The 25,809-nt window shown below is 46.6% G+C and overlaps 1 protein-coding gene across 1 annotated transcript in view; it reads right to left on the reverse strand.

Annotated features, from left to right (window-relative positions):
- The window catches only part of COL13A1 (collagen type XIII alpha 1 chain), a 129,425-nt gene that overhangs the window by 83,258 nt on the left and 20,358 nt on the right, over nucleotides 1-25,809 (reverse strand). Inside the window, exons 3-5 of the mRNA XM_061447692.1 lie at nucleotides 15,033-15,276; nucleotides 9,006-9,320; nucleotides 2,207-2,276 (exon numbers count right to left, since the gene is read on the reverse strand). Of these exons, the coding sequence (XP_061303676.1) occupies nucleotides 2,207-2,276; nucleotides 9,006-9,320; nucleotides 15,033-15,276 (629 nt within the window). The remainder of the gene's footprint in view (nucleotides 1-2,206; nucleotides 2,277-9,005; nucleotides 9,321-15,032; nucleotides 15,277-25,809) is intronic.

A 25,809-nucleotide genomic window follows, 5' to 3' on the forward strand; every position in this document is an offset into this window, starting at 1 on the left:
AGGGCCTTTTAAAACCAAAATACACTGAAGAAAAGGATTCCCAAGGTCTTGGGCTGGAAGAGAGGCCACATCGAAACAACAAAACAGTGTTTTCAGGTAGCCTGCATTCATCAGCCTGGAGACCAAGAGGAAACACCCCATAGCAAAGGGTCTGAGATGAGACAATGGCTGACTGGGGGTGCCTTCATTTCTGCATTGCCCAAAGCCAATCAAGACTTCACCTGCCACAACATCACCTTTGGAACATAGCTTCATCTCCCTTGACTGATTAGCTGGCAGGGTGGGGGGAAGTTTTACAAGTAGTTTCTGTATCCATAGCATACGATAAAGACAAGCAAGTGTGACAGGTAAAAAGGAAGCCTGAACATGAGGCATTTTGTTATTGTTCTCTTGAATCAAAGCTGTCTTTCAGAAATACTATGAGCTTAATGGAATGAGCATTATAACTTAAGTGTTATGAGAAATACAGCACCAACTACTGCTGAGGCTTCACAAGGGATGTGAGTATCTATAACCAAGTATTAAGTTGTTTATCCTGAAATACTTGGGTAATTCACCCATCACACACATGGTGTAGGGGGTCATATTCAGACGACATCAAAAATCAGTGAATCTTTTTTTCCCTGCTCTGCATTCAAGATCTAAGTTTCATTCTCCAAGCTGGCTCAGAAACACCAGGAAGATATTAATTCCTGTGGTTTTATGGCATTTATATGTCAAGTCTGGGAAGAACTTGAAAATGGAGTAGTGCTATGATTTGTATTCCCATTGAAGGAAAAAGATTGAAATCTAAAAACAGTTGAAGTCAGTTTTGATCTGATCATTGGAGAAAAGATACTAGGAAGACATTTCATTTGTACTGTCTTCTAAATTTAAACCAAAATAGTTCCTGGGGTTTTTTTTTCTTTCTGATACTAAAAAGAAAGCCCAACAGTCCTGATATGGACTAGTCAAATCAGGCACTTCTCAATGATCTACAAGTCTGGATCCTGGATTTTAGCTCCTTTCCATCACAAACCTGCACAGTTTTACCTCTTTCTTTTAAGAGCTACTACCTTACAAATCCATTTTAGTCTGACAAGGGACTGTACCTCCTATGCCTGTACACAGGTCTAAATATATTGATTTCCAGACAACACTATCTACATCAAAGACAACCCCCTTCATCATTTCATCCACCATTATCCCACTGTTGATCATACTTAAACACACTTTGATATGTGTACCACCAGACACTGTCAAACACCTCACATAGGGGCACCAAAGAGAACCAAAGGAGAAACCACAGAAAATGGAAATGACACTTTCAGATGCTCATCCAGACACAACTTTTCCTGCTTCTTCCTTTTGAAGATGAGCTTCAGCTACTCGGTTTGGACATACACATTCAAACACTCCCAAAACTTTGACTTTGGATGTGAGTGGTAGTTGGTACTTCTCTGGTTTTGCTACACAGTCAAATGCATCAAAAGACAATGAAGAAGGCTGAATGATTCATGGTAATGGAATGAAATGCCATTCACAAATGTTTTGTCACTTATTGTATTGAAACCACTTCTGAAGATGTCTCAAAAAGCCTTTTGATATTAGCATGATTAAGAACATAATGCAATTAAGCAATCCCATAATATTTCTGTATGTTATGTGAGCGGGACCTTGAGTGACCACTTCATTCAACCCCCTGATAAATGGCTGCTTCTAACAGAAGGCTGTTATTCTGCAAGATGCCTCAGATAGTTGTACAACACCAAGGAATTCAAATCTTCTTGTCCCAGAGGCATTTTGGCTCACCAAAATTTAGCTGTTCAGCTTTAGTGTTGGGTCTAGCCTATGTGTTTCAAACCTTCTCAAGTCAACCAAGAAAGATGCACCTCCCAAGAGCCATTCTGCCCATTTTAAAATTGATGTCTGAAATTAATGGGAACATTTGCCTTCTAAATGTATATTTCTTTCTTTACTGACTACCTAAACATCTACCTGGATGTCCTATCACTTTTCCTGCTGTGTCTGTCATATGAGAAAGTAGCATTTACGTATGTACCCAACTTGTTACACACATCTCCACATTGATTTCCTATATCTCAAGCACATTATTATGCAAGCATGCATAATTTTATGTTTGTATACCCCACAGCACAATAAAAGCTTTCAACAAGACGTAGATAAAAAAGGCCCTTCCAAAGTGCAAGCCATCCCAGATCCCTACCTGCCGGGCAGTTGCATTGCTGGTGTGTATCTCGAACTTCTCGATACCTTGGCAAATGGAACTTTAATTTCTGTCAAAGGAGAAAAAGGAGCAAAAGGATTCATCAATATCATTGAAACCAGAGCCTCACATTCTTAGAAAAGCGGGACTGGGGGATGCTGCCTGAGCAGAGATGGGAGAGACAGAGCAGAACAGTTTGGGAACATAGAATGGCATTCATAGCCTTGAACAAGAAATGTGGGGTTTGATTGGAAGCAGGCTGGGGGAGTTTTGTAATGGCCTCCAAATGTGGTCCTCGTGACAGGCATTACAAAATCAAGAGCCAGCAGAGGGAATAAAGAGGTGACTGTGTCCTCATGAGAAAGCCACACTTCTCAGAGAAGACCCATGCAACCAATGGAAAATGGAGCTCTGAGGCAGGTACTCTTCCCTCTCCACCACCCCAAAGCAGACTCCTCATGCTCATGGAGACATCTGGACAGACAGAAGGGTCCCACTGAAAAATTATGGCTGAAGGTGGCCTGAAAACAGCAGTGACATTTCCTGAAACCTTCAGAGCTGTAAAGCTTTGTTTTTCTCCAAGTGCAGAACAAGAAAAAAATCCATCAAGAATTTCCACAAGGTGGAATGATGTCAAAATACTAATTTTCAGTGTGTTTGGATTTCTAATGGTGCTGGTGTGTCAGTCATCTGCTTTCTGGCCCTATCTGAGTATCTCCTTAAGGGGAGATAAGCGTCTATCCGAGGCCACCCCATCTTCCCTCATTGGAAATGTCATTAAAATTGACTTTTGTCCTTAGCAAAATGCATTTTAGGGACAGCATCCACACCAACAGTTATAGACTTTATTAAAATAACTGCAATTAAGTGAAGAAAATGCGAATCAATTCAAATAAGTTATTCATTAATGCTTGTGAACTTCACTTGGTTAATGATTTTAGATGATTTGAGAAGACTGAGCTGCCGGGGTGCCTGTGCTAAAGAGTCACTCATTCTTCCCTTCTAACTCTCAAGCCCAACTGTTTATCCCAGTTGCACCCTTTTACTGTCTGACCTACTTCACAGCCAGGGCCAACAGTGTCAATGAGACAGGCTTATGTTGGGCTCAACAGAAGCCGCTGCTCAGGATCATATAGAAATGACTTGATTTTCACAAGTAAGTGGGCACCTTCCAGCAAGAAGGCATCCATTTTGGGGAAATCTATTTTAGTAAGGAAAAAAATAAAGCAACACATTTTTGTCTGGGATGAGAGAAGGCAGAACTAGCTGGAACAGTTCCATTTTTTCACTTTGAAAGGACTGGCTTCCTTATTGCAAGTCAAAATCAGTAAGGGTTGTTGTGACTGACTAGAAATTGAATATTTTCAAAGGTTTGTTTTTTATTTTGCATGGTAGACTGAAATGTTTTGATAGTGAGTTGATTTGATATCAAGGCAAGGAGAGGGTTTCAGGCAAGGAGAATTGCCAGTTCCCATACAGCATTTTATCTCTGTTTACCTTCACAGTTTAAAAGCACAGATATGCGAATCTCTGCATTTGGGCATGTTCCCATGTAGCTGCTACCCCCAGATGGCATGGCTGTGCTTTGCAGCACTGCCCAGCTTCAAATACTTTGTGCTAATGGTCAAACATGGGCACAAATAGGACAGCAGAGCCTTTATTTGGGCACTTTCACTGGTACATAGATATATGTGTTCCCGTTTCCATCTACACATGCGCCAACCAAAACATCAGAACACAAGCCTGTCATGTTTGGGTGGGGTTCCTATGACTGGGAATCAGGCTTAACACAGGGGAGGGGTGATGGTTCATTTTCTAACCAGTCAAAGTCCAAACACCTTTGGCTGGAGCAGGGCCCTTTATAGGATAGAAATCTGCAAGGAAACATGCAACAGATCCCTGCCCCATTAAGTGCAGAGGCACCCCAGGGGAAACGGCAAGGGGAGGAAGCCAGAATTATGGCATGCTGCAAGAAGCCTTGTTTGGGTTGCTCTACTGGTGCATAAGGAAAACAGCAACATAATTGGACTTACTAGGGAAGTGATGACCCAGCAGGACTTGAGCATGACCGGGAGAGGAATGGGAGCAATAGCATTTCCCCACAGCTTTATCTGTCGGGTGAGGGTAGTGGAAACACCTGGGACAACTGAAATAGCTTTCTCAAGGATGGGAGCCCCTTGGGAGGAAGGTGCAGGTACTGCTGAGCAGGGCTAGGGGCACAGCCCCAAGCACTGGTACTGTGCGGGAATCGGGCATTTTCCCCATCCCTGGCTGTCATGGTGCCTCCCTAGATCCCAGGAGCTCTGCACATCCCTGGGAAATGCAAAGGGCAATGATGCTGTGGAACTGCTCACCTTCAGTGGGAGGCAAAACCTACCAGGAATTCAGTAGCACTGGTGTTCACTTTCCTGCACAGTTTATTAAACAAACATTGGCTGCAAGAGAAAAACTCCTTGGCTTCTGGAGACCTCAGTTCAAATTTGGGTTGAGATGGTGAAACAAAACGTATTCCTGACATTTTTTTGCTTCCCTCATTTTCAGTGTGCAAAATACCACCTGGCCCAATATGAGAAGCTGGCTTTGCTCAGGAGAGCAAAGAGAAAGGTCTTTCCCCTAAAATTGGCCTTTCCAAGAGCAAACTTTCATTCCCAGGCATACCAAAACCATTAAATTCTAGGGCAAGGATGAATTCTGTAAGCAAAAATAAAACAATGTGGTCTCTGAGAATCCAGTGTTCACGATCTCCTTTCTTGGATCTGGAGTTTGCTTTTTCACCTGGGGAACACCTAGATCATGAAACATCAGAGCAGCAGCTGGCAACCTCTTGCCCTGGCAGAAATGCTGAAAACATTTCTTACAGAGAGGTCTGTCAGCATAGCCTTCTTGCTCTTGCCTGTCATGTTTTTCAGTGATACAGCTGCTGCGCTTTCCCCTGCATACATGAAAGTGATCAAAAAAGCTTTTGCCAGCAGTGGGCCCAGAGCTGATCAGTTCTGACATGGAGACTGTGCACCTCTGTGCATAGCTGAGTGCAGAGAAGGGAAAAAAACTCTCTGTCTGCAAGAGGAAAGGACAGAAGGGTTGGGCTGAAACACTGCTGGAAAAAGGCAATGATGCCAGCGCAGGCTTTTCACATGAGTTTTGTTAACTCACCCCTAGCATCACAGGGCAGGGATGGCTTTGGTGGACACAGCAGTGAAAAAGAGACCTTTCTTGAGACTAAAGGGCCATGGCTGTGGCCTCCTAAACCTTGCAAGTGCCTGTCTACTTCGGATGGGCACTTGAGATTAGGTGAAAGAGAAGGCACTTCTTCAAAGGAGGCAGATTAATAGCACTTTAGCAAAGGTAGTTGTTTGCAGTCACCCAGGAGGTGAAATCATGTCCCACCACTATCTCCAACAGCTAAAAGAAACATGTCTCAAATAGATAATCTATTACAACCATAAGGAGGATTTCAAGGGCTGGTGGTTTTGTTAACTCTTATTGTTTTATCTCCAATTTTGCTGTTTGCCAGTAGTAAGTTTATTTGTGCTTTCTGTATTATTTTATGACATCCCATAAATGCAGACAAATTCCAACATGCAGCTAAAGATCTCCCTGAACTACCTGTTCCTGGTTCATTCCTGACAGATGTTTTTGTGGGAAAACTTAGTCAATTTGCGTCTGGTAGAAAATTCCCCTCTGGTATTCACTGACATCACCCAGAGGTTTACACGGTAGTGAGTGAAGCAGCACTGGTCAGGCTGCTTCTGGGAAAGCATCTGCTGCCCTCTCCTTGCTCATCCTGAATTGAGATGGAAACACTGCCCCAGCCAGCTGTGGGTGATCCAAAACTGGGCTCCAAGACCAGGAAAACATCCCCACCAGCTGGCTTAAAATTAAAATTTTAAGCAAACCAACCCAGCTCCTCTCCCTGCTAGTCTGAATTATTTTTGCCTGTCTGGAAGAAGGGCACCTAACAGGACTCTGGCATTTTGCACTTCTCAGTGCAATCTGTACAGCATCCCCATGGCTGCTTGCAGATCCTTGGAAACCTTTGGCCCACACCTGAACAAAAAATGTGGCACAGCCTGGAGGGCATCACATGCTCCAGCTCAGAGCACAAAGCAGTACGGGTTCCGAACATAACCATAGTGCACTTCTACCAGCCCTTGCAGACTTTGCTTCTTCAGGTCTCTCCAGCTGATCTTCACAGCCACCAGAACTCGAAATGTGCTCCTGTGCCTGTGGGCTGCCCTAACCTCCCACCTCCCTGCCAAGATCAGACCAGCTTTTCCCAAAGCCAGGGTTTCTTTAAAGTTTGCTACTTTATTTTGTGATGCATAACACGGAGCTGGCAGCTGTGAAACCCATTAAGGCTGAAACACCAGGAAACTGTGAGGATGTGACAGGGAGACACAGCGAGGGTCTAAGCAGGGGGGGAAATGAATATCCCACTTTCATGTCCATTTATGGCAAACCCGGCTGCAGCCCCTCTCCCCCCAGTCATGATCAGCGCTGTCATTTCTTTCCTCATCTTTCTTCTATCCTTTCCCTGCTCTCTTTTATCTTTCTTGGTTTTATCCATCCTTCCTCACAAGCCAGTCTGGGAGACCCATCCAACTTAGACCCACTTTAGACCTAATGAAAAAGAGGACCAGAGGGATTTGATTTTCTTTCCTAAGGAAAAGCCCCATATGCCACCACACTGTCTGTGCCAGCATCCCCCCGCCCTGCACCTTGAGCCACTTGACCCACACCAGTGCCTCTGGTTGAGCTGTGGAGGTCTGAAGCAGCTCAGCTGAAGCAGGCAGTGGAGTCAGAGAGTGTCCCCTCCCCGCGGGGTACAGCCCTCCTTCCCTCCCGAGTAGCAGACCTTCCCAGGTGTAAAGAGACAGGAGACCTGGGCAAGGCATCCCTACTCCTTCACAGGCTCCAGCACCTTTCTCTAAGAAATTTTTGAAGCTATGGCATAGTGGGGAGATGGTAACCCTGGTGGCAGCCAGAAGCAAGTGCTGGTTCCTCAAGCAGTAGTTTCTGTCCCATGGCTGCTCCTTTCACTGGCTGTGAGGGGGGCTGGGGCCACCCCCGGGGGCTCAGGAGGGGCTGCTAAGAAAACAGGGCATGTGGGCATCATGAGAGCCCCATTTCCTTGCTAAGCCAGGCTATAAAAAGGCGGAAAGGTGCCACAGCCAGCAGGACACAGGGGGCCATCCGGCCCTGGGCACCAGTCCCAGAAGGCATCCTGTGGCACGTCTCAAATCACTTAGTAGAGATAAACTGTGACTTCCCAGGAGACTTGTGCCAGCAGCAACAAGGGGACCACTGCACATTACTCCCTGTCCATGGCAGGGAAGGAGTCCTGTGCAAGGGTGCAACCAGAGGACACAGGTCCAGCCACTTGCAACACTTCTGTCTCCCTAAAAACCTTTTTTCTGTGGATTACTGCCACATGGGCCCTGTTGTCCCTTATCCGTCATTCAAAGAGGGCACTCAAAACTACATCCTTCACCTCCTATGGTGTTTGCTAACTTGAGGTTCAAAACTTTCGGCTGCAAACCCCAGCTGATCCAGGAGCTGCTCCCATGCCACGTGCAAACAGTAGCTAAGCCTGTCAGCTGTAGGTTTAAATTCCTTGCCACAGATCGTCACTGCTCCTAAAAAGCAGGGTTTGGGGCCTAGGGGGTGGTCCCCCTGGGTGCCAAACAGTACTGCCTCAAGGCAGGTCCCAATAGCTTCTACTCTGATCATTCCATTCCTCTCTTCATTTGCCAATGGGAGCACACGAGATTTTTTTCAAACAAACAATTTTGGGGATAGCTGAGGAATATCTCCAGCCAGTCTCAAGCCAAGGCTAGAATAAATGGAGAAAAGCAGAGGTGGGTAGAAGTGGGCCCCAGCCATGAATCTCAGCCCCAAGCCTCTCCTAGAGCTGTGGGAACAGGTCAGTGTGGACATGCCTGGAGAGTTCAGAGATGTAAGCCACCGTCTGCTCCCTGGCACATCAAGACCACTTCAAAGCCCCAATATGGCAAGGAATACTACAGGATACTCATACTGTCCAGGGCAGAGGAACCTGGGCAGCCTGCAGCAGCATCCAACATAGCAAAGTAGAAGGTGTAGGCAACAAAAAAACTGCTTCTGGACCCTCTTTATTGACCTGCTGAAACTCTTCAACAGCAGCTGTCATACATCCTCAGAGGAAGAGCTCACTGGCTTCAGTGGACTTTGGATGGGGCTCATGCAGGCATAGCACAGCCATATGCTCTACACTGATGCTTTGGCAGTGCCAGTGTGTCTCATTTTCTTGAGCCAGGAACTGTGGAAAAGGTCAGGGCTGGCATGGCAGCAAAGCAAGCCCATCATGACATTAGTGTGCTTGTAGTTACCTCCTTTTGTAGCCATACTGGTTGTATCATGACTTGCCTGTCCCTCTTCCAGGGACTCAAACCCACACTGAATTCCCAGGTTTAACCCCTAGCTCTCTTTTGTCAGGGAATGTCACCAGTCGCCAGAGAAGGCTGGAGGCTCTTTCCTCCCTACCAGTAGCAGGAATGAGGCTTTCCCCTTTGCAAAGTGCTGGGACTCAGCCACAGCATGAGCTGGGGCAGAGGGAAGCAAACACCAGGCAGGTCTGAGAGGTGGGAGGGACCTGAAAGCACGTGAAATTCAACATAGCAGCATCGCTTGTGCAGAAGTATATCTGGGGGGGGGGGGGGGGGGGGGGGGGGACAAAAACAACCCAAAACCAGATAATGTAACTAAGCAAGCATGCACGTGCCTAAAATCTGCAGTACGTGCAAAATGAAAGGACACCAACCTCATCAAGCAGTTGGTCAACTCTTCCCAAAATAGCGGTCTCCATTTGGTCTGCTGAGAGCCAGGCAGGGATCTGTGTGGGTCTGTCCGCTTCCAAGTGGGACACCCGGGACTGCAGATCAGAGGTCCGAAAGTACAGCAGGAGGCTCAGCACCAGAGAAAGCAGGGAGATACCGGGCAGCCCCGAGCCCAGCAGGAGAGGGAGGCGGCAGCATCTCTCCCTGTCGCTGGTCCTGGGGGTAGCCACACACGCCCTGTCAAAAGCTGCTTCGCTGACGCCTTTCCAGCTCTTCTCCTCCAACATTCCCTCCCTGTCCTGAGAAACAATAAATAAATAAATAGAATAAATAAAGCCTCACTCCTACTCCAAGAAGCACAATCCAGAAGGCATAGAAAAAGAGCGTCCAGGAGGAGATCCCAGTGCCAGCAAATGACAAATAACAGCAATAATGACAAAAGTGGATGGGAGAGATCTTTAAAAAATAAAAACAAACCACACACACATAAAAGGGATGCAGAAGAAAAAAAAAATATCCAACTGCAGCTAAGAGTGGGAGAGGGGAAAAATCTGATCAGGATTTTTTTTCTTTCCCCCCTTCTGTGTTTCAGTCTTTTGGTTCGCTGCTTGGGTTTTGTTTCCTTCTAAGCTGCCAGTTTCAGTTCCTTCGCAGACTGGTCAGGAGCTCGCACATGAAAGTCCCCATTAGAAAGAGGTAATTCTCAGCTGCTCCCGCGACGTTGTGCTCTGGCTGATCGCGGCTCCCCTGTAACATGACACACTCCCTTCGAACTACGGAGCTGGGATGAGCGAGCTGTGCGGCTTCCCAGAGTAACCTCCTCTGCTCGCCCTCTCTCTCCACCTCTCCCTAGCTGCATGATTTATTTATTTATGCAAAGCGCCGGGGTGGGATCGGGCAGCGGACGCCCCTGTCCCGCTCGGTCCCCAAAGCACCTCTCCGCCGCCAGCCCTTCCCTTTGAAGTGACTCTCGCCTATGTTATTTATAGCAGCAGGAAAGAGATTGTGAAGCTGAGGCTGGGCTCACACCAGCCTGCGTCTCCTTCCTCCCACAGCAGAAAGGCTCTTTACGGGATGGTACAAACGGGCTGTCACATCCCCTGGGCAGTCCGGGGCACCAGCAGTGGCGTATTTTTACCGAGATATTTTGAGGAGAGCAGCCAGGCAGAGTGAGAACCAGAGGGAAACATTTGGAAACAAGAGCTGGTATCTGAGGGCTCTGCAAAAAAAAACAAGCAAAGGGCAGCAAGGAGCAACATCCCAGGCAGGTAAGCTGCAAGTGTGAGGAGGGAATCTTTTGGGCTTGATTTGGGTGTATAACCTGCCGAGGCTGGGGGGCACCGAGGGTGCTAGAGGAACTAATCTGCTGAGGCCCTCTAGTGAAGCAGAGCTTCTCACCTCCTCCATGTTCCTCCAGGCATGGTACACCAGGCAGAAACTCCCTTTGGCAGGGAGCAGTCTCCCCAGTACGTGCCTTCGGACAAAGCCTCTTTCTGTTCTTCCGGAGCAAGGGAGGTCCACCTCTCTCAATTTTTCCAAGCTTGACATACAATATTTTATCCTCCAGGGTGACATGCAGGCTCTGCCGAGCCCCTTCCTGTCTGTCCATCCTTTGATCCCCTTCTTGAGAGCACACAGCAGCAAAGGAGCGCAGGGCCCACTGTGGTGCGCAGTCATTAAAACCTGGGCAGTAAACTGGTCTCCTAAAATCTGGGTCCCTTGTGGCTCTTTTGCTGTCATTTATGCATTCTAAATGAAGATTTTGCATGCAGCCTGCGCTGGAAGTTACTGGCAGAGAAAACTCATATCCATCTCTCACCCGGTCTCTGGTTCAGAGAGCTGGAAGAAACAGACCTTCTGGGAGCAGGTTAAAGCAAGCACACACTGTTTCTTCTCCACCTGACAAATCCTTGGAGGGCCCAGTAGCACACAGCCCCAATGCTTTGAATGGCCTCATGTCTTTCATAGCCACTCGCTTCCCGAAACAGAGTTTTAGCATCTGCAAGGCAGGAAATCCTTTCTTTATTTCTCTTAGCAGGTTTCTTGTCATCTCACTGCTCAAATTCACATTGCTGCTCTGGCACGCATGGAAAACATCCCTCTGATGGCTACAGCCTTTCAACAGTTTCTCATATGAGTGGGGCAGAGCAGTGTGACCCACAGACCCACAGTCTATTCATTTGGAGGCACAGCCAACCCTAATCTCCTACACCCTCTTCGGTCTCTTCACAGGTATGCCCATGTTAGCAACCTATTTCTTTGTGAAAGGAAAAAGAGTATTTGAGGCTGTGGCTCTGCCAGAGAGAAACTATGGTCCATGAAGTTACCTAAGATGCTATCTGCAATCACAGCAAATAAACAGGCAGTGAAAAATGAAGGGGAGGCACTTAGAGGCTGATGCAGCATTTGGGAAGCAGAAATCTACACAGATAAGTAACAGTTGGCAGCTGGGATATTGGGCATCCTAGAGAGCTCTGAAGTAAGCCACTTAAAGACTGGGATTGTACTACTGATAACTACAGCTACCTGCCTGTGTTATACATAGTTCCACTGGACTCTCTTTCTCTCTCCTTTATACCAGCCCAAGTACTAAAATCACAAAAATGCACCCTCTAATCTGAAAACAGAAATTTGCTGGGTTTCTACATTTCATTTCCCCACACTGGCTGGGGAGGCTCTCTGCTCATTTGCTCTGATTTGTGACAGAGATCCTGCTGTCCAGACACAAGCATCACCTGAATGACTCTATAAGTGCTTTTTCCTTCCACTCTGCCAGCTCCTCTCCAGCTGATCAGTTCATTTAGGAGGTATATCATAGCTGCTGCAGGCTGGGGAGCTGCACTCAGCTGGGTTTCATGCAGAAGCTTTAGTTGCAGATGTGTGGGAGGGTAATTTTTCTATCCATGAGGCATTAAGGAGCCCTGTCATCCCATGCCAATACAAATCGACTAATTTAGTTAAGAACCTGAGCCAGCTGTATGTGTCAAATCTGCAGCTCTGCTCACCAAACAAGCTGCCTCCAGAGATGGGCCCCAGCACGTGGAGCCATCGTGTCACTCCTTGAGTTGAGCACAGCCCAACCTTCAGCTTTCTCAGCAGTCTAAGAAGTGGTGGTTGCCAGCCTGAAAACAGTCCTCCTGTGAGCTTGTGATTCTTGAGGCAGGTTGAGTAGAAGCAGATGCTCAGCTGCAGTCTAAGGGAGTAAGTTCACTGAGTGGTGACTCTTAAAGCAGGCTAGACTGCCCTTGATACACCAAGCTCGAGGCTATACCACTCTCTCCTCCAGGTTGATGCAATTCATCACAAGGACTGTAATCACACACTTCCACCACTTCCAACAGGCCCTCCAGGGCAGTTGTGGACCTCAGCACAAGTATGTAATGATCTCTGAAGCAAATATAAAGAAATACGTAGTTCCCACAGTAGCTGAACCCACTCTGTACAATGAAAGAAAGCATTTAACATCTAGCACATGGTACTGGGTCAATTGACAGACTGGACATGGTTACATGCAGGTATGCGATTTTCCAGGTTTGTTAGTCTGTAGCTGGTACTAGCACTTTGTCCTTTCAGGGCCATGTGTACATAGGCAAAATGCCTTACAGAAAGGTTGCCCAGTGCTCCTTTGCAACAGACTCACACTGCTCACAAAGGCGCATGATGTGTGGGGGTTCCTCATGTGTGGTCTCACTGCAAGAGACCATAAACCCTCTTTGACTCCAGGTAGGTAGTGTGGGGATGAACCACTCTTCATCACAGGCCAGGAATGGAAGAGATGGGCACAGACAAAGTTCTCACTTCTACACACATGGTTCAATCCAGCAAGGTATCTACAGCAGGTATTGCCATACCTTGGCCTGGAAAGGGGGGGAGGGCGACACACAACAATAGCAGATCTTCCTCACTTTTCTTCACTTAAAGTGGAGCCTTTAATTTAAAAAAAAAAAAAAAAAAGAAAAGAGAGAGAGAGAAAAAGTGTCCTTCCTGTCACTAACTGCAAACTGAAGCCAACTGCATGGAGATGTCTTTGTGCTCAATCCGACCAGTAATCTTCAAAACTGCCTGAGGAGAACTTCCCATTTTCAGGCCATTTACTAGGGAGGAAAAAAAAAAACAAACAAAAAACATCCCATTTCCCTTTTTCCTTCTGCTCTTTTTCGTTGTTTTTTTTTTCTCTCTCAGGAAACACAGGGGTCTTGGTGTGCTTGAATGAGCCATTAACTAGCAGCTAACATCTCCAGCTATTATAAATATATTAACTCAAGGCCTTTCGATGCATTTATTAGACTCAAGAACAACATCTGGAAACAGATGTTTTCTAAGTGCAAAGGAGAGGAGAGGGGAGAGGGGAAAAAATAAACTCTTGCAAGTGGAAGTACATCAGAGTCTGCAGACCATCCCTTTACTAAATGCTGCTCAGATGAGCATTGCAAGGGGCCGAGGCCCATGCAGTCACCTTCCTCCTAGGCAAGGCAGTGAGAGTATGCCATCTCAGGGGAGTCTGAGAGAAACAGCAACAGGGGAATAGAAAACACTCAGCTTTCAGGGCCCCAGTGGGGAATGGTCATAGCACCCATAAAAAAGGGATAGTTGGAGGGAGAGAATTGGATTTGGGTTTGGTTGAGGTTTTTTACCTCTTTCCTAGTAAGGTCATGGACCTTTCCTAGTCCTCAGATTTTCTGCATCCCAGTGAATGCCAGGCTCATGGTGGGGTAACATCAACCCCCCTGCAGCTTGTCAGTGTCTGCTACAGGGACCCACAGAGTGGGAAATGTCTAGGATCCTTGTGGGACACAGTATCCCATCTGCCCCAAGCAGCCCTTCCTCAAAGGGCAAGCAGAGTGGAAATCTTGCATCCTGAGGACTGTAAAGGTCCAAGGGGTCCTGCTCTGACTTGGAGTCTCAATACCACAGCTTATGTTTAGATACTATTTAGAGAACTACACAGTGTTACTAGAAGCAAGAAACAAGCAGGCACATGAGTACTTAAAAATTTATCCCATGACATTATAGGTGAAACTCTTCTCAACTAAATACACATAAGCTGAAGCATAGAGATACCTAAAGGTACAACAGAGGTCTGAGCTCAAACCTTCCCTGCATTTCTTTTGAGGGAAATGCAGTGGCACCCATACACATACACTTGCTTTTCATACGGAAAACAATAGCAATAACAACAAAATCACACTCAAAACCCCAACACAACCAGTATTTTGTCATCTTTAACCCCAAGTTCACCTCTGACATCTCCAGCCCTGTCTCTCCTCTGATAAGCAGCTAGAAATAATTTGCTTGTCAGGTCAGTAATATTGAGTATTACCTACCTAATTTGGCAGTTGTTTATAGGAAATATTAAGTAGCCCACGGAGCAGAACAATTCCTGCCTGAGGAGCTGCTCTAATCCATTGTGGAGTTATAGAATAAAGACACATTTGATCCTTTGGGAAAAGGGTTATGAAGATGCATGGAAAAAAATGTACTGTCTGCACATAGTAATATCATGGCTGTTTTCAATCATTTGGTCTCCTACAAAACAAAAGGGCTGGCTTCTCAATATGAACTGCTAGCCTTGAGACCAGCAGGAGCAGACAGGAAGAAGTTAAGCTAGTAGTATCTGATTGGGGCTTTATATTTTCATAACCCTAAAATGCCTGAGCTCATTGTTGCCTCCCTCCCATCAAAGCCAAATCAGCTTCATGCAGCCACAGTGGTGGGAACCTGTCCCCGGAGCTATGGGAGAACAACTAGCAGAGCTGGACTGCACCAGGGGAGGGAGTGGGAGCCCAGCCACCAGCAGCTCCTGCAGAGTTTGGGTCAGAGCCTGCAAGGGAGGATGAAGCAAACCCAGGTTTTTTACAGTCTGGAGCCAACCCTTCCTAAAAGCTGACCATCCCTTCTCCCTCACCCCCTGCAGAGGGAAGGCTTTGCAGGAGGAGAACACTATGCAGTAAGTAGTGGATGCACAGTTAATCTGCCCATGTTCTTCCTTATGTTTTCAACTAACCTCTCACCTTTTGTTCAGAAGATGAGGGGAATGGCTTTGAGCAAACCAGCCTCTGCACCCTTCTTTGTGGAGGAAAGAGTACTTTTCCTCTCCCCAGAAGCATTTCATGGCCAAGCTCAGGGTGGGGAGAAGCTTTACTCTTTTCAGCAGCAGTCTGGGGCTTTCTTTTTTCCTCCTGGTGCCATTGGAGTCTGTAGAGATGATCATCTCTGCTAGCCTGATTTTTGTTATTATCTTGGCTCTTGCAAAGCCTGGATGGGAAAGAGAAGCTGATTAACAACAACATCACTACAAATAAGACAAGAAAAAGCCTCCATCCCTGCAGCACTATTTCCCCGTATCTTACTAGCCTAAAAATTTATAAAGCAGACTGTGGGAGACAAAGTTTGCTCAGGTCTGAGATATACCTACATCAGGAAAGGTGCTTTGGAGCCACTTGTCATTTTGATAAACCTGGGAAATCACTGGTGCAGACTACCACTACAAGCTCTCAGCACAGCTAGAGTAGTGCAAAGTGTTAACAATAGCAAAGAGGCACTCAGACAGAATGCTAAAAATCTGCTCATACAGGTGGAAAATAAGGGTGAGATTTTCAGGCAAACCAGCAGAGACAGCTCTAAGCGTGAGGACCAGCTATCCCAGGAGCAAAACGTTCTCCAGCACGAGGCTGGGGCTCTGAGGAAGACCTGCTCAGTTCCCAGCGGCAACTCCCCTCTGGCTCTTACTGAGCAGAAAACCTCCTGTAATTAAAGCCAGACTCAGGCATTGTCTGCTAAGTTAGTTACTCATGCACTGAAGTGCTCACCATGGTGCATTGGCACGCATAGGATTGATAAATCAGAGCACTAATTTGCATTTGGTTTTACAACCAAATTTCATGAGAAGCTGCTGAATACTTTCAGCCTCACTGCCCAGCTGAGCTATTGCATCCACCCTAAATCACACCCTCTTGCTGCCTCCCCCTCATCTCTGCCATGCACAGGGTTCCCATTCATCCTCTCGCACACCTGTGTCTTGTCACATAGATGTGGTGGGAAGGCATAGGATGAGCTGGAAACCCCAAAACCCTGGGGCCAAATAGACCTGCCCAGGAGATGCCACATGCCTACCCAGAGGCAGGAAGAGCTGTGTCACAGCTCTGTCTAGGAAACCAAAACCTAAAGTGCTGGGGCAGGCGTGTATCCCTGCACAAGCGGCCAGGGAACCCACAGCAGCTTTATACCGACTTTGAAGTTAATGAATCAGAGCTGGGAGGATTAGGAAACCCAGACTAAGTGTCAACTGCACTGGGGAAGGAAAAATAATGAAGCGAAGCCCCCCCAGAAGACTGATTGGTTAGGAGTCCAGAAGCGAAGGGGAATGGATACACCAAACTCAGGAAATTGAAAACAACTTTTGGTACATACTTCCTCTCAGTCCAACACTTGGTCTTTTATCAAAGCTCATTCAGACCCTGACACCAGCATGCAAAGCAGCTCTGCTTTGTGGTAATGCAAAAGACAGGCCAGCAGCAGGGAGTTTAGTAGCTAATGGAGCTGAGTCAGAGTCAATTTCTCTGGAAATTGCTCACAGGCGAAAGGCAGAAGACAAGGAGTACTGCTAGTGTACTTCTGCAACACCACTGCTTCTCCTGCACAGGAGAAAGACCTCCCTTGTGCCCTCTGCCTCCCACGCTGCAGTTCTCCACACCTTGTCCCTGTACTCCAGGGAGAGAGAAAGCAAAGCTGAAGAAAAGCAGGAAGGATGTGAGCCCTCATCCCTGGGAGCAAGTTGATGGTGTCAGAGAGCAGCATGGCTCTCTGCATCAAGGTTTTCCCTCCCATCACTGTTGCTTTCACAACTTCTGATATAAAACACTCCGGGAGGGTGGTTAACCTGCTTTATTAAAGGTGGCTCTATCAGTAAATCCTCAGACATCTATCAAGACTTTACCAGCTTTTAGGTATTTAGCTGCCACGGGGGGCTTGTGTCCTTTTAGCAGCAAGGGGATAGTGGAAAGATACTTTCCACCCCACACCCCTGGAAGGCCAGTTCACATGTGAGATGAACAGGGCACACCCAGGACTGCAGTATTCCATTAAGGCACTGTATTCCCATCAGACTAATCACCCAAGGGGCATGTCCAAAGAAGAGTGCTAAGAAAAGAGCTTGTTTTAAGAGAAAGGGACCAATTTCTCTCTCGGGACTCATTAAAGTCAATGGAAAATAGTCCTTTTTGGCTTCCCTAGACATTGCCACTTGTATCTCACGCCAGCTTGACGTCAACATTATCATTCCAGATTTATGCTGGTTCAGAAAAAGATAATTCATTAGTCCCAATGAGGAGAGAGCTGAGTGCTCTGGCCACAAAGCTCAATATCCATGTGGAGAAGCCAAGCCTCCCATTTTTACCACAGGCATTTGAAACTGCCACTGGATGCATTATAACATTCTCTTCAATAAATCAGTTCTATCCACTTTGTATGCATATGAATAAAAATAGTTGGAAGTTACACTGGAGTACTGGTACCTGCTTCAAATTTGAGGAGCCTGTTGCTGATTACAAACAACAGGGAGTAAAGCATATATACTTACTAGATCAATATTAAAAAGTAGTAAACACACCCTTACAATTTCCCTTTAAGGACATTCGTTTAAAATGGTGGTTCACATCTTTCAGGCTCAAAATAAGTTTTTTTCTTCAGCCATATGCCGCTACCAATGCAGTAAATAAAAAACGCTCCTCTGCTTTAAGAGGGCTCAGCAGGGAGAAGGTGTAAGAGCCCCTCTTCTCAGGTGCTGCTACCCACACCCCACCTTTGCAAATGCCCATCATGCCTGTGTCAGCAGATGTTTCGATGGACCAGGGCAAAACTGCCATAACCCATGTAATCCATTGACAGAAGTTGCCTTCCAAGGGCTCCGCTTCATGTCAGCAAGGGGAGAACTGCCTCCCACCAGTGCCCTGGCCTTGGCAGCAGGGAACAGTGCTTGGTGGCGCACACAACTGTCCCTGCATATTTGGAGCATGGGGTTTAGCACAGAGGCTGAAATATCATGCCTATCGGTAGGGCCCTGTGAACAGAAAATAGCAAAGGATCTGGTGGCAGTCTCCTTTCAAGACGTACAGGAATAGCAGCACACATCTCTGCCGGATCATATGGACTGAATTCCACAGCCCGAATCCTTCAGCTTTGAATTCTTCTACAAACCATTTTCTCCCCCTTGGCTTGTTTGTTGTTCCAGGACCACTAAATTAACGAGAATGGTTTATATTATATAACCACCCTGTCCTTACTGTGTTTCAGGGAGGAGACTCTGACAAACAGCCAGATCTAATTTGTACTTTAAATTGTCTTCTGGGCCAGACAGTCATGACTTCCAGATGGAAAACCCAGTTGCACTCACCAGCAGATATCTCGGTGTGTTCAGCCCCTAATCAGCTTTGTCCACTGCATGTTCTGGCATGCAATTTGCTTTTTTACAGCCTTCAAGAAGCTGGTGATCACCACAGTCCCTGGTGAGATAGCATCACTTTCCATCACCTGTACCAGTTCAGCTGTCAGCCCTGCCTCACTGTCCTGTTGTTTTTCCTAGAAGCCTATCCGACAGCTGTAGCAGCTTTATAACTGCCAGATTCAGGATTTGTCCCCCTGGGAAAGTCTTTTCAGGTTGCCTTTCCCAAGGGTGACTCTCTGCTATGCTTGCTCAACCCATTTAACACTACCCCAAATCAAAAATAATTTAAGAAAGCAAATGCCGTGCTGCTTTTCATACATGCAAAGATTTGGATGGTGAAAGATCCACCCTCTCATTTTCTACCAGGGCAGAATCAAGGATACATTCAACCCTGGTTTAGATTACATTCAGGGGCTGGCCAGTAGCATGTTACTCATGGGACATTAATATTTTTCACAGCCACAGGGTCTTAAAATGCTGTCATTTGCTTTGATGGGGGCTGGCGAGGCAAGGGGGCAATTGCTTTGAGGCAGCCCCCCAAATGTGGCTGGGAGCAGGTCTCTGAGCCACGCTGTTCCACATGTCCAATTTGGGGACCTGATGGGAACAGCAGCCCAGGCCAAGATGCACAAACTATTATCTCACAGGTAGGTGCAATGCCTGGGGTTGGCCCCTTGCTTATATCCAGAGGGAAACGGTATTGGAAGGTGCCCACACATCTGCAGTGGAGGCAGGCATATAGGGTGGCCTCAGTAAGAGGTCTGTGGCTTCCTCACAGTCCCTTTGACTTCTTTTTTTGTCCTTTCAGCCTTTCTGTTGCAAGCCACATATGGTTGTAGGGCTACATGGCCTGATGGATAGATAACCTGGGCTTTTTGCCTCCTTTGCCACTCTTCTGCTTGGTGGCCTTCAGCATGGTCATTCTTTCATCCCTTTCCCCCTCACTGAAACAAAGTTACTCTTTAAGTTGCTTTAAGATAAACTGCTGATCAGGATTATCATTCAAGGAAAAAAGATGAATAAACAGACAGCTGCAAAGTGTTTCAAGCTGGAGTTATCAAACCCCTACCTTGCAAGTACTGAATCTCATACTGCCCATGAACACATCCCTCTCATAGTCTGGAAAGACTTCTGTCACCAGGGAATCATTTAAAAGTCAGCTCGTGTTCGCCTCACACCTCAGAGAGACATGTGCTATGTATCATCAAGGGAAAGGCAATGAGCAGTTCTGAGACCCGAGAAGCCCTTAGGGACAGCACTGAGTGAGGCTCCCTCACTCTTAATGCTTTGGTCATTGCTGGTGAACCTCTGTGTTTTTCTGGTACTGGGGGCTTCATTTGCCTAGCAGCATGCATGGGACTGAAATGAGCTTTTGGGGGAAAGTTTAAGAACAAGTTTCCTTGGGGCCATTGTCTGTGGACATCCAGAGCTTGCAAAGAAGGTCAGAAGACCGTCAACCATGCTGACAAGAGGAGCAAGATCACTCCTGAAAGGCTTAACAAGATGAAGCACTTAAAAGCCAATGCTACACCTGGGAGCATTTGGGTAGATTTAGCCCTGATGGGCCTTGCAATGAGCACTGCATTACAGAAGAACAGGACCACAGTGGCTGGCCCGAATTGAGAGGCTCAGCCAGGCACGTTTCTTATGTAGGAGAGCTGAGGTGCTGAGCAGCACACAGAGTTGGGCAGATTTGCTGCCAGGTCTACACTACATAGCCTAGCAATACTCCAGTACCTCTTGCAGGGACACACATTTAGCAAAGAAGTGTAAACCATTACCAAATCTGAGTGGTTGCACTTTACAGCCACTTCAGCTCAGGCCCAAACAATTACACAGAGTCCAACCATGGGGAAGACCAGAGTTGCTTTAAAAGAGCAGTTTGTTTTGGTTTCACTCTCCTGCCCACATCTTTCAGAAATTGCCCTGTTTGTTTGGGATATTTGCAGGCATGCAATGTTTTCCTGGCCAACTCTGCAAGTGACGCAGCAGTCCCAACAGGCTCTGCCTTTGACTCCTGTGCTGCTGTGGCCAAGTCTTTGGACTCCTCTGCAGACTAAATCAAATGATGTGCAAAAGCAGACATGAAAAAATAACACATGCAGGACTGACATGTTAAACTATGAGCAAGAGCTGCAGGTGTGCTAGACAGCTCCAAAACTGATACTTATTGCTCCACTAGATGGTAAAAAAAAAAATAAATAAAGTCTGAAGAACCGGGATCCAAGTCAAACTTCTACAACTCTGTTCTCCTTGAAACTGGTTTTCTGAAAAGTGGGGAAACCATAGCACAGTGAACCCAAAACTGCTCCCAAACACTTTCAGGTTGTAAACAACTCCCCTCAGCTCCTGATCCCATTTGATGCTCTCCTCACACAGGATCGGGAGGCCCAGCAGCAGGGACTAGCGAGAACTGGTTTCTGAAAAGATGGGAAACAAGTTTTCTGAAAGAAAAGAAAAATCAGGCTTGTTTCACTTTGAAGACTTCTTTGTTCGGCACCTTTGGAAAAAGGAAACAAACCAGTGATGTTTTTGATTTAAAAAAAAATTTTGGCCAGTCACACTGCTATGTCTAAGTCAAATATGGCTCAGCATTGCTCAGCAGAAATGAGGATCCTCACAGACCACTGCTGGCAACAGCCACAGCAAAATCTTGTAAAATGTGGATGATTTTAGAGCTCACACACACTATTTATATTAATTCATTTTTCTGAATGGTATGATCTCAGCAGCATACATTTTTATTTACTGTTAATGCCATGCTATTGCCTGCTACACACCAAGATCACTGGTCTCTTCTTGCTCTGCTTCCATAGGGCTAAAGCCAGGTTTGCAGTAGCAGCCCAATACATTTTTCCACTCTCCACCTACTATGCCAAGAAACATCCATTGTGGACCAAAGTGTCCTTCCCTCAGAGAATTTATTTCATAAATGCCTTCATCTGGCCAATTTCTTGGGGTTGCCCTTCCAAAGAGCCATGCAAGGGCTGTTGTGAGTTGTGTTTGGAAGAGCAGACAGTAAGCCATTAAATATTGTTCCTGGTAAAAAAAAGATCGGGCTGCTTTGCTGTTAATACAGCCCTACAAACTGCCTCATGCTCCCAGCCTCACTAGGACAAAATAACAATGAATGATTCAAAGAATTAATCTTAAATACCCCCTTTTAACCCCAAACCAGCTAATCTGAACAGTCATAAACTATATGTGATCCTACACTAAACCAGAGAAAGGGATTCCTTTCATGGCATAGCTATGTCTCACATCACAATAGAAATAAAATTATGTTATCTTCAGTTAACTTTACACATGACTATCAAATGTCCTGTAGTCAAAACCAATTGTCTCACAAAATACATTGTTACAAATATCAAAGCAACTTCTTCCTCCCCTCTTAGACAAAACATGTTCTTGCCCCAGAAAAATAACACATTGCAGGGTTTTTCATATGATTAGAGAAACCTAGACGCTTCAGCACCAAACCTGTGTATTTGTCATCAAAGTGTTCTGAAACTGAAAACCCAGCCAAACACTTTCCTTAACTCACTTTCAGTGACTAAACTAAACCAAAATCCTTGTGTGGACCCAGCAGCTTGAACTAATATCCACAGGGCTTGAGTTTACACCTCAAGGTCTGGCACCTAAGTCCACAGCCACGTAAGATGAAGCCCACATTTCTGGTGGGCATTGCTTGTTTTCCTCATAGAAACGATGTGGCCCAAGAGCAGGCTATGGCAGGTCAACGGTGGCCAGCTGCCTGTTGCCCACCCAGCTTCTCTCACTCCTCTCCTCAGCAGGACAAGGGGAGGAGAAGAAGTAGAAACCCATAGATGGAGACAAGGATGAGAGGTCCCTCACCAGCCTTGGGGAAAAAAAAGACTCCACTTAGGGAAAACTAATTTCATTCATTGACAATTAAAATAGGTTTGGATGATAACAGGCAAAATTAATACTCTTTCCCCTGCGTGCACACCAGTGTCCCACCATGGTATCTCTACAGGCAGCAGGGTAATCCCCACCTCATCCCCTGGTGCTCACCAGGTGGGGTTCCTCACTTTTTTCCCCCCTTGTTCCTCTGCTTTTCCCAGCACTTTTCCCCTTCCTCACCTCCATTTCCCTGAGGTGTCACAGACCAGCAGGGCTGTGGGGCTGCACCATGGGCATCTGCCTGAACCTGCCAGAACCGGCTGGAACCAGCAGCATCCAGCACAGCTCCCGCCCCTCCTCACAGAGACCCCTCAGTCCCACTGCTGCCCCTGGCATAGGCACCCGTCCCTGGGCAGAGAGGACCTGCCCAACCTTGCTGGTCTGGAGACCTGGCATGAGCCAGTGCCCACACTCAAGGAGCAGCCTCCATTGCCTCACAGTGAACACCCAAGGGCTGCGGTGCTTTGCCTCAGGCCAAAGCCACTGTCTGAGGGTCTCCTGGCCCTGTAACACACATGCTCCCGTGTGCTGCCGAACCAGGAGCTGTAATCTTTGCAAACACCGTGCTGGCCTCAATGCAACACCCCGGCCTGGGAAAGCACAGAGACACCACATGCATCCCCACTGCTGTGCACTCACATGCAGGCTGCAGGGCCAAGGCTTAACTTCAACAGCCAAAACTGGGAGCAGGAGACAGGAATCACAGGCTGCAGGTCAGAGCTGAGGGAAAAAATAGAATAAAATAAAAATCAGATACCACAGGAAAGTGGAGATGAGGATCCAAACCTGCTGCATGCTGGAGAGCACTTGGAGCTGGGTTCAGAAACAGTCCTGGCCAAAAACTCCAAACTCTACATCTCCTCTTCACTGGCAAGGGCTCACGCCACTACATTTGTGGGCAGAGGTGGCCTACACCAGTGGAACAATGTAAAACAATGTGGTAACCTGTAAGCAGCTCTTGCTAATTTCACTTCATCCCCGTTCTCTGCACAAACACATAAAACTTACTTTCCTCCCTTTCCATCTGCAGGACATGAGGTTTTCTCTTCAATATTATAACCCCTCCAGCAGATCTACTTGTACTTTTTCCATATCCTTGCTAGGACATACCAAAAAGAAAAAAAAAGGGGGGGGGGGGAAGCAAAAACAGTGCAAAGCTCTTTTCCATGGCCTATCCTCTGGGCTGCTCTGCTCCTTTCTACAGTGCCAGCTTTTCTCCTAGATCCACCTTGTACCAAAACCATGTATGTACACTTGAAACACACTCCTGCTGTCTCTCAGCCCTTAATGTACACCATCATTGTGAAAAGTGCCTGTCACTTCCAGAGGGAAAGCTCAATAATTAATGACTATCAGAGCCCCAGCTAGTCATTCTGCAGGAGTTGACTTTGCACAAAAGCCGACAAATAAAATCACCAGGACCAGTGTGAATTGCTGCATTGCCCAAAATTCAATCACCTGCTAGTACGGTATTTCTGTAAAACTACATCCCCTCTCCTTACAGACCACTCCACCCCAACATTTATTTTGCTGCAACATGGGCTTAAAGGGTAAATGTCCTCACACAGGTTTTGTCATGTTACAGAAAACAACATATCATCTCAACTGGGCACCTGGTTTTATTCTTCACCTCCACCTGCAGAAAACCCAAAACAATGCTAAAATGTGCATCATAGTTAAAAAAAGAGGCAGATACAGCCACATTCAATACTCGGAGCTGTGCCTTACATGGAAATATCCAGAAAGTCCTAATTTTGCAGTATCCTTACCTTTCAGGTGACTCTAGGTCCCCAGTCCTGTAATGGGAGAAGCTGAGCTCCTTTTTACACAAGCTGGCCTCCTTAACTCTTACAACCACACACAATCAGGAAGGTCACTCTTGCTGCCATGCTTCCAGGTGGTCCCAATTAATCCCACAGAGTTAGAACACAGCACATAATCAGGAGCTCGCCTGCACAGTCAGCAACTGGGAACCCCAGACGTGCTGTATTTATCTGTAAATCAAAGTGAAGCTAAGCAGCTCCCCAGCCCTGACAGCATTGGTGTGTCTCCCAGAACATATTACAACTTATTTTTATGACATGCTATGTGTCTTTCCACATTGGACAACATGTTTACTCCAGAGTTTCTTCTGAAAACAAATGCCAGGGGCTGCCCATTGAGACCAGAATAAGTTCAAGAGGATACGCCATCCTGTTTTATTTTTTATTCATCAATAGCCATTGTACTGTTTAAAGAACTCAGAAGACTTTCGTTACTGGAAAGCTTTCCACACTTTGATTTCTTCCCAGTCTGCCTCTCTGCAAAATGTCAGTTCTGACCAAAGGCTTCTGGCCAAATTTTACCGTCAGATATGTGCATTCAACTGCCAGTGAAATTAGTGGCTTGTTTGCATGCAAGTTGGAAGAAAGAATCTGGCTCCCTTGGCACCATTTTCTGAGCGGCCACAGAGTGCATGCACACCAATTGTTTGGACCCACACTTGAGACACCACGGCCAAGGGGCAGTCAAATTCCCAGACCCTCTCAAGTCACATACCAAAATCTTCACACTGACAAGCTGCACAGGAAGCATACTTCAGCCCTCAGCACTGGAGGGGGTGTAATGGGTCCATATGGCATGCCAGCACAGTAGCCAGGTGCTGGCTTTGCTCTCCAGGACCTTGCCACCTTCTTGGCCACAACACTGCTCAGCTACAGGTAGTCAGCATGCAATAAAGTTGGTGTCATGCATTAAAAAAAATGCATTATCCACACATTGAGGATTTCCCTGGGGTCTGTGGACCACTGAGTGGTTTATCTTATATAGGAACTCACTTGCTCTCCACTGAATACGGATGGACATAAGTGTCTCCATGCGCTGCCTGGAGTTATGTCACCAGAAACCACAGGTTCAAGTGTCACATCCTATCTGCCACTCCACACAAAAGCAGACTGCTCCCTGCCAGCAGGTACCACTGTAACTCAGTCGTGAGATTTAACACCTATGGGACATCCAGAGGGATATTCAGGAGAGGCTGGATCTTGTGTAGCACTTGCAGGGAAATCAGCTGCTTCCTGGTGGAGGAAAGCTTGCTTTCATCCTTTCTGGCTCCTGTTCAGGCTGGTACCTCCTATATGTGGTGACAACAGAGGAGCCTGAATAGTGCCTCTTCCAACTCTTCTAGTTGACCCAGGCAGAAAGAACAGCAGGTCATGAAGAGGCTGTTTTCAGGACTGTAGCAGACTCTGATAACTCAACTGACATGTGCCCAAAAGTCAAACAAGACCAAGCTCAGACCGTTCCCCACAGCTGTATGTGTGTCCACATTTACATGCATAGAGGCAAACACAAAATTAACATCCCTCAGCCTTTCTTGATTCTGGTAAAAAGGAATTATGGTAGATGCTAGATTTACATTTTGGAATCCTGGCTGGCCAACC

Source organism: Pezoporus flaviventris, unplaced genomic scaffold (assembly GCF_033815535.1).
Source record: "Pezoporus flaviventris isolate CSIRO_AGI_PZ_B2104156 unplaced genomic scaffold, CSIRO_AGI_Pfla_v1 ptg000001l, whole genome shotgun sequence".
NCBI lineage: Eukaryota > Metazoa > Chordata > Aves > Psittaciformes > Psittacidae > Pezoporus > Pezoporus flaviventris.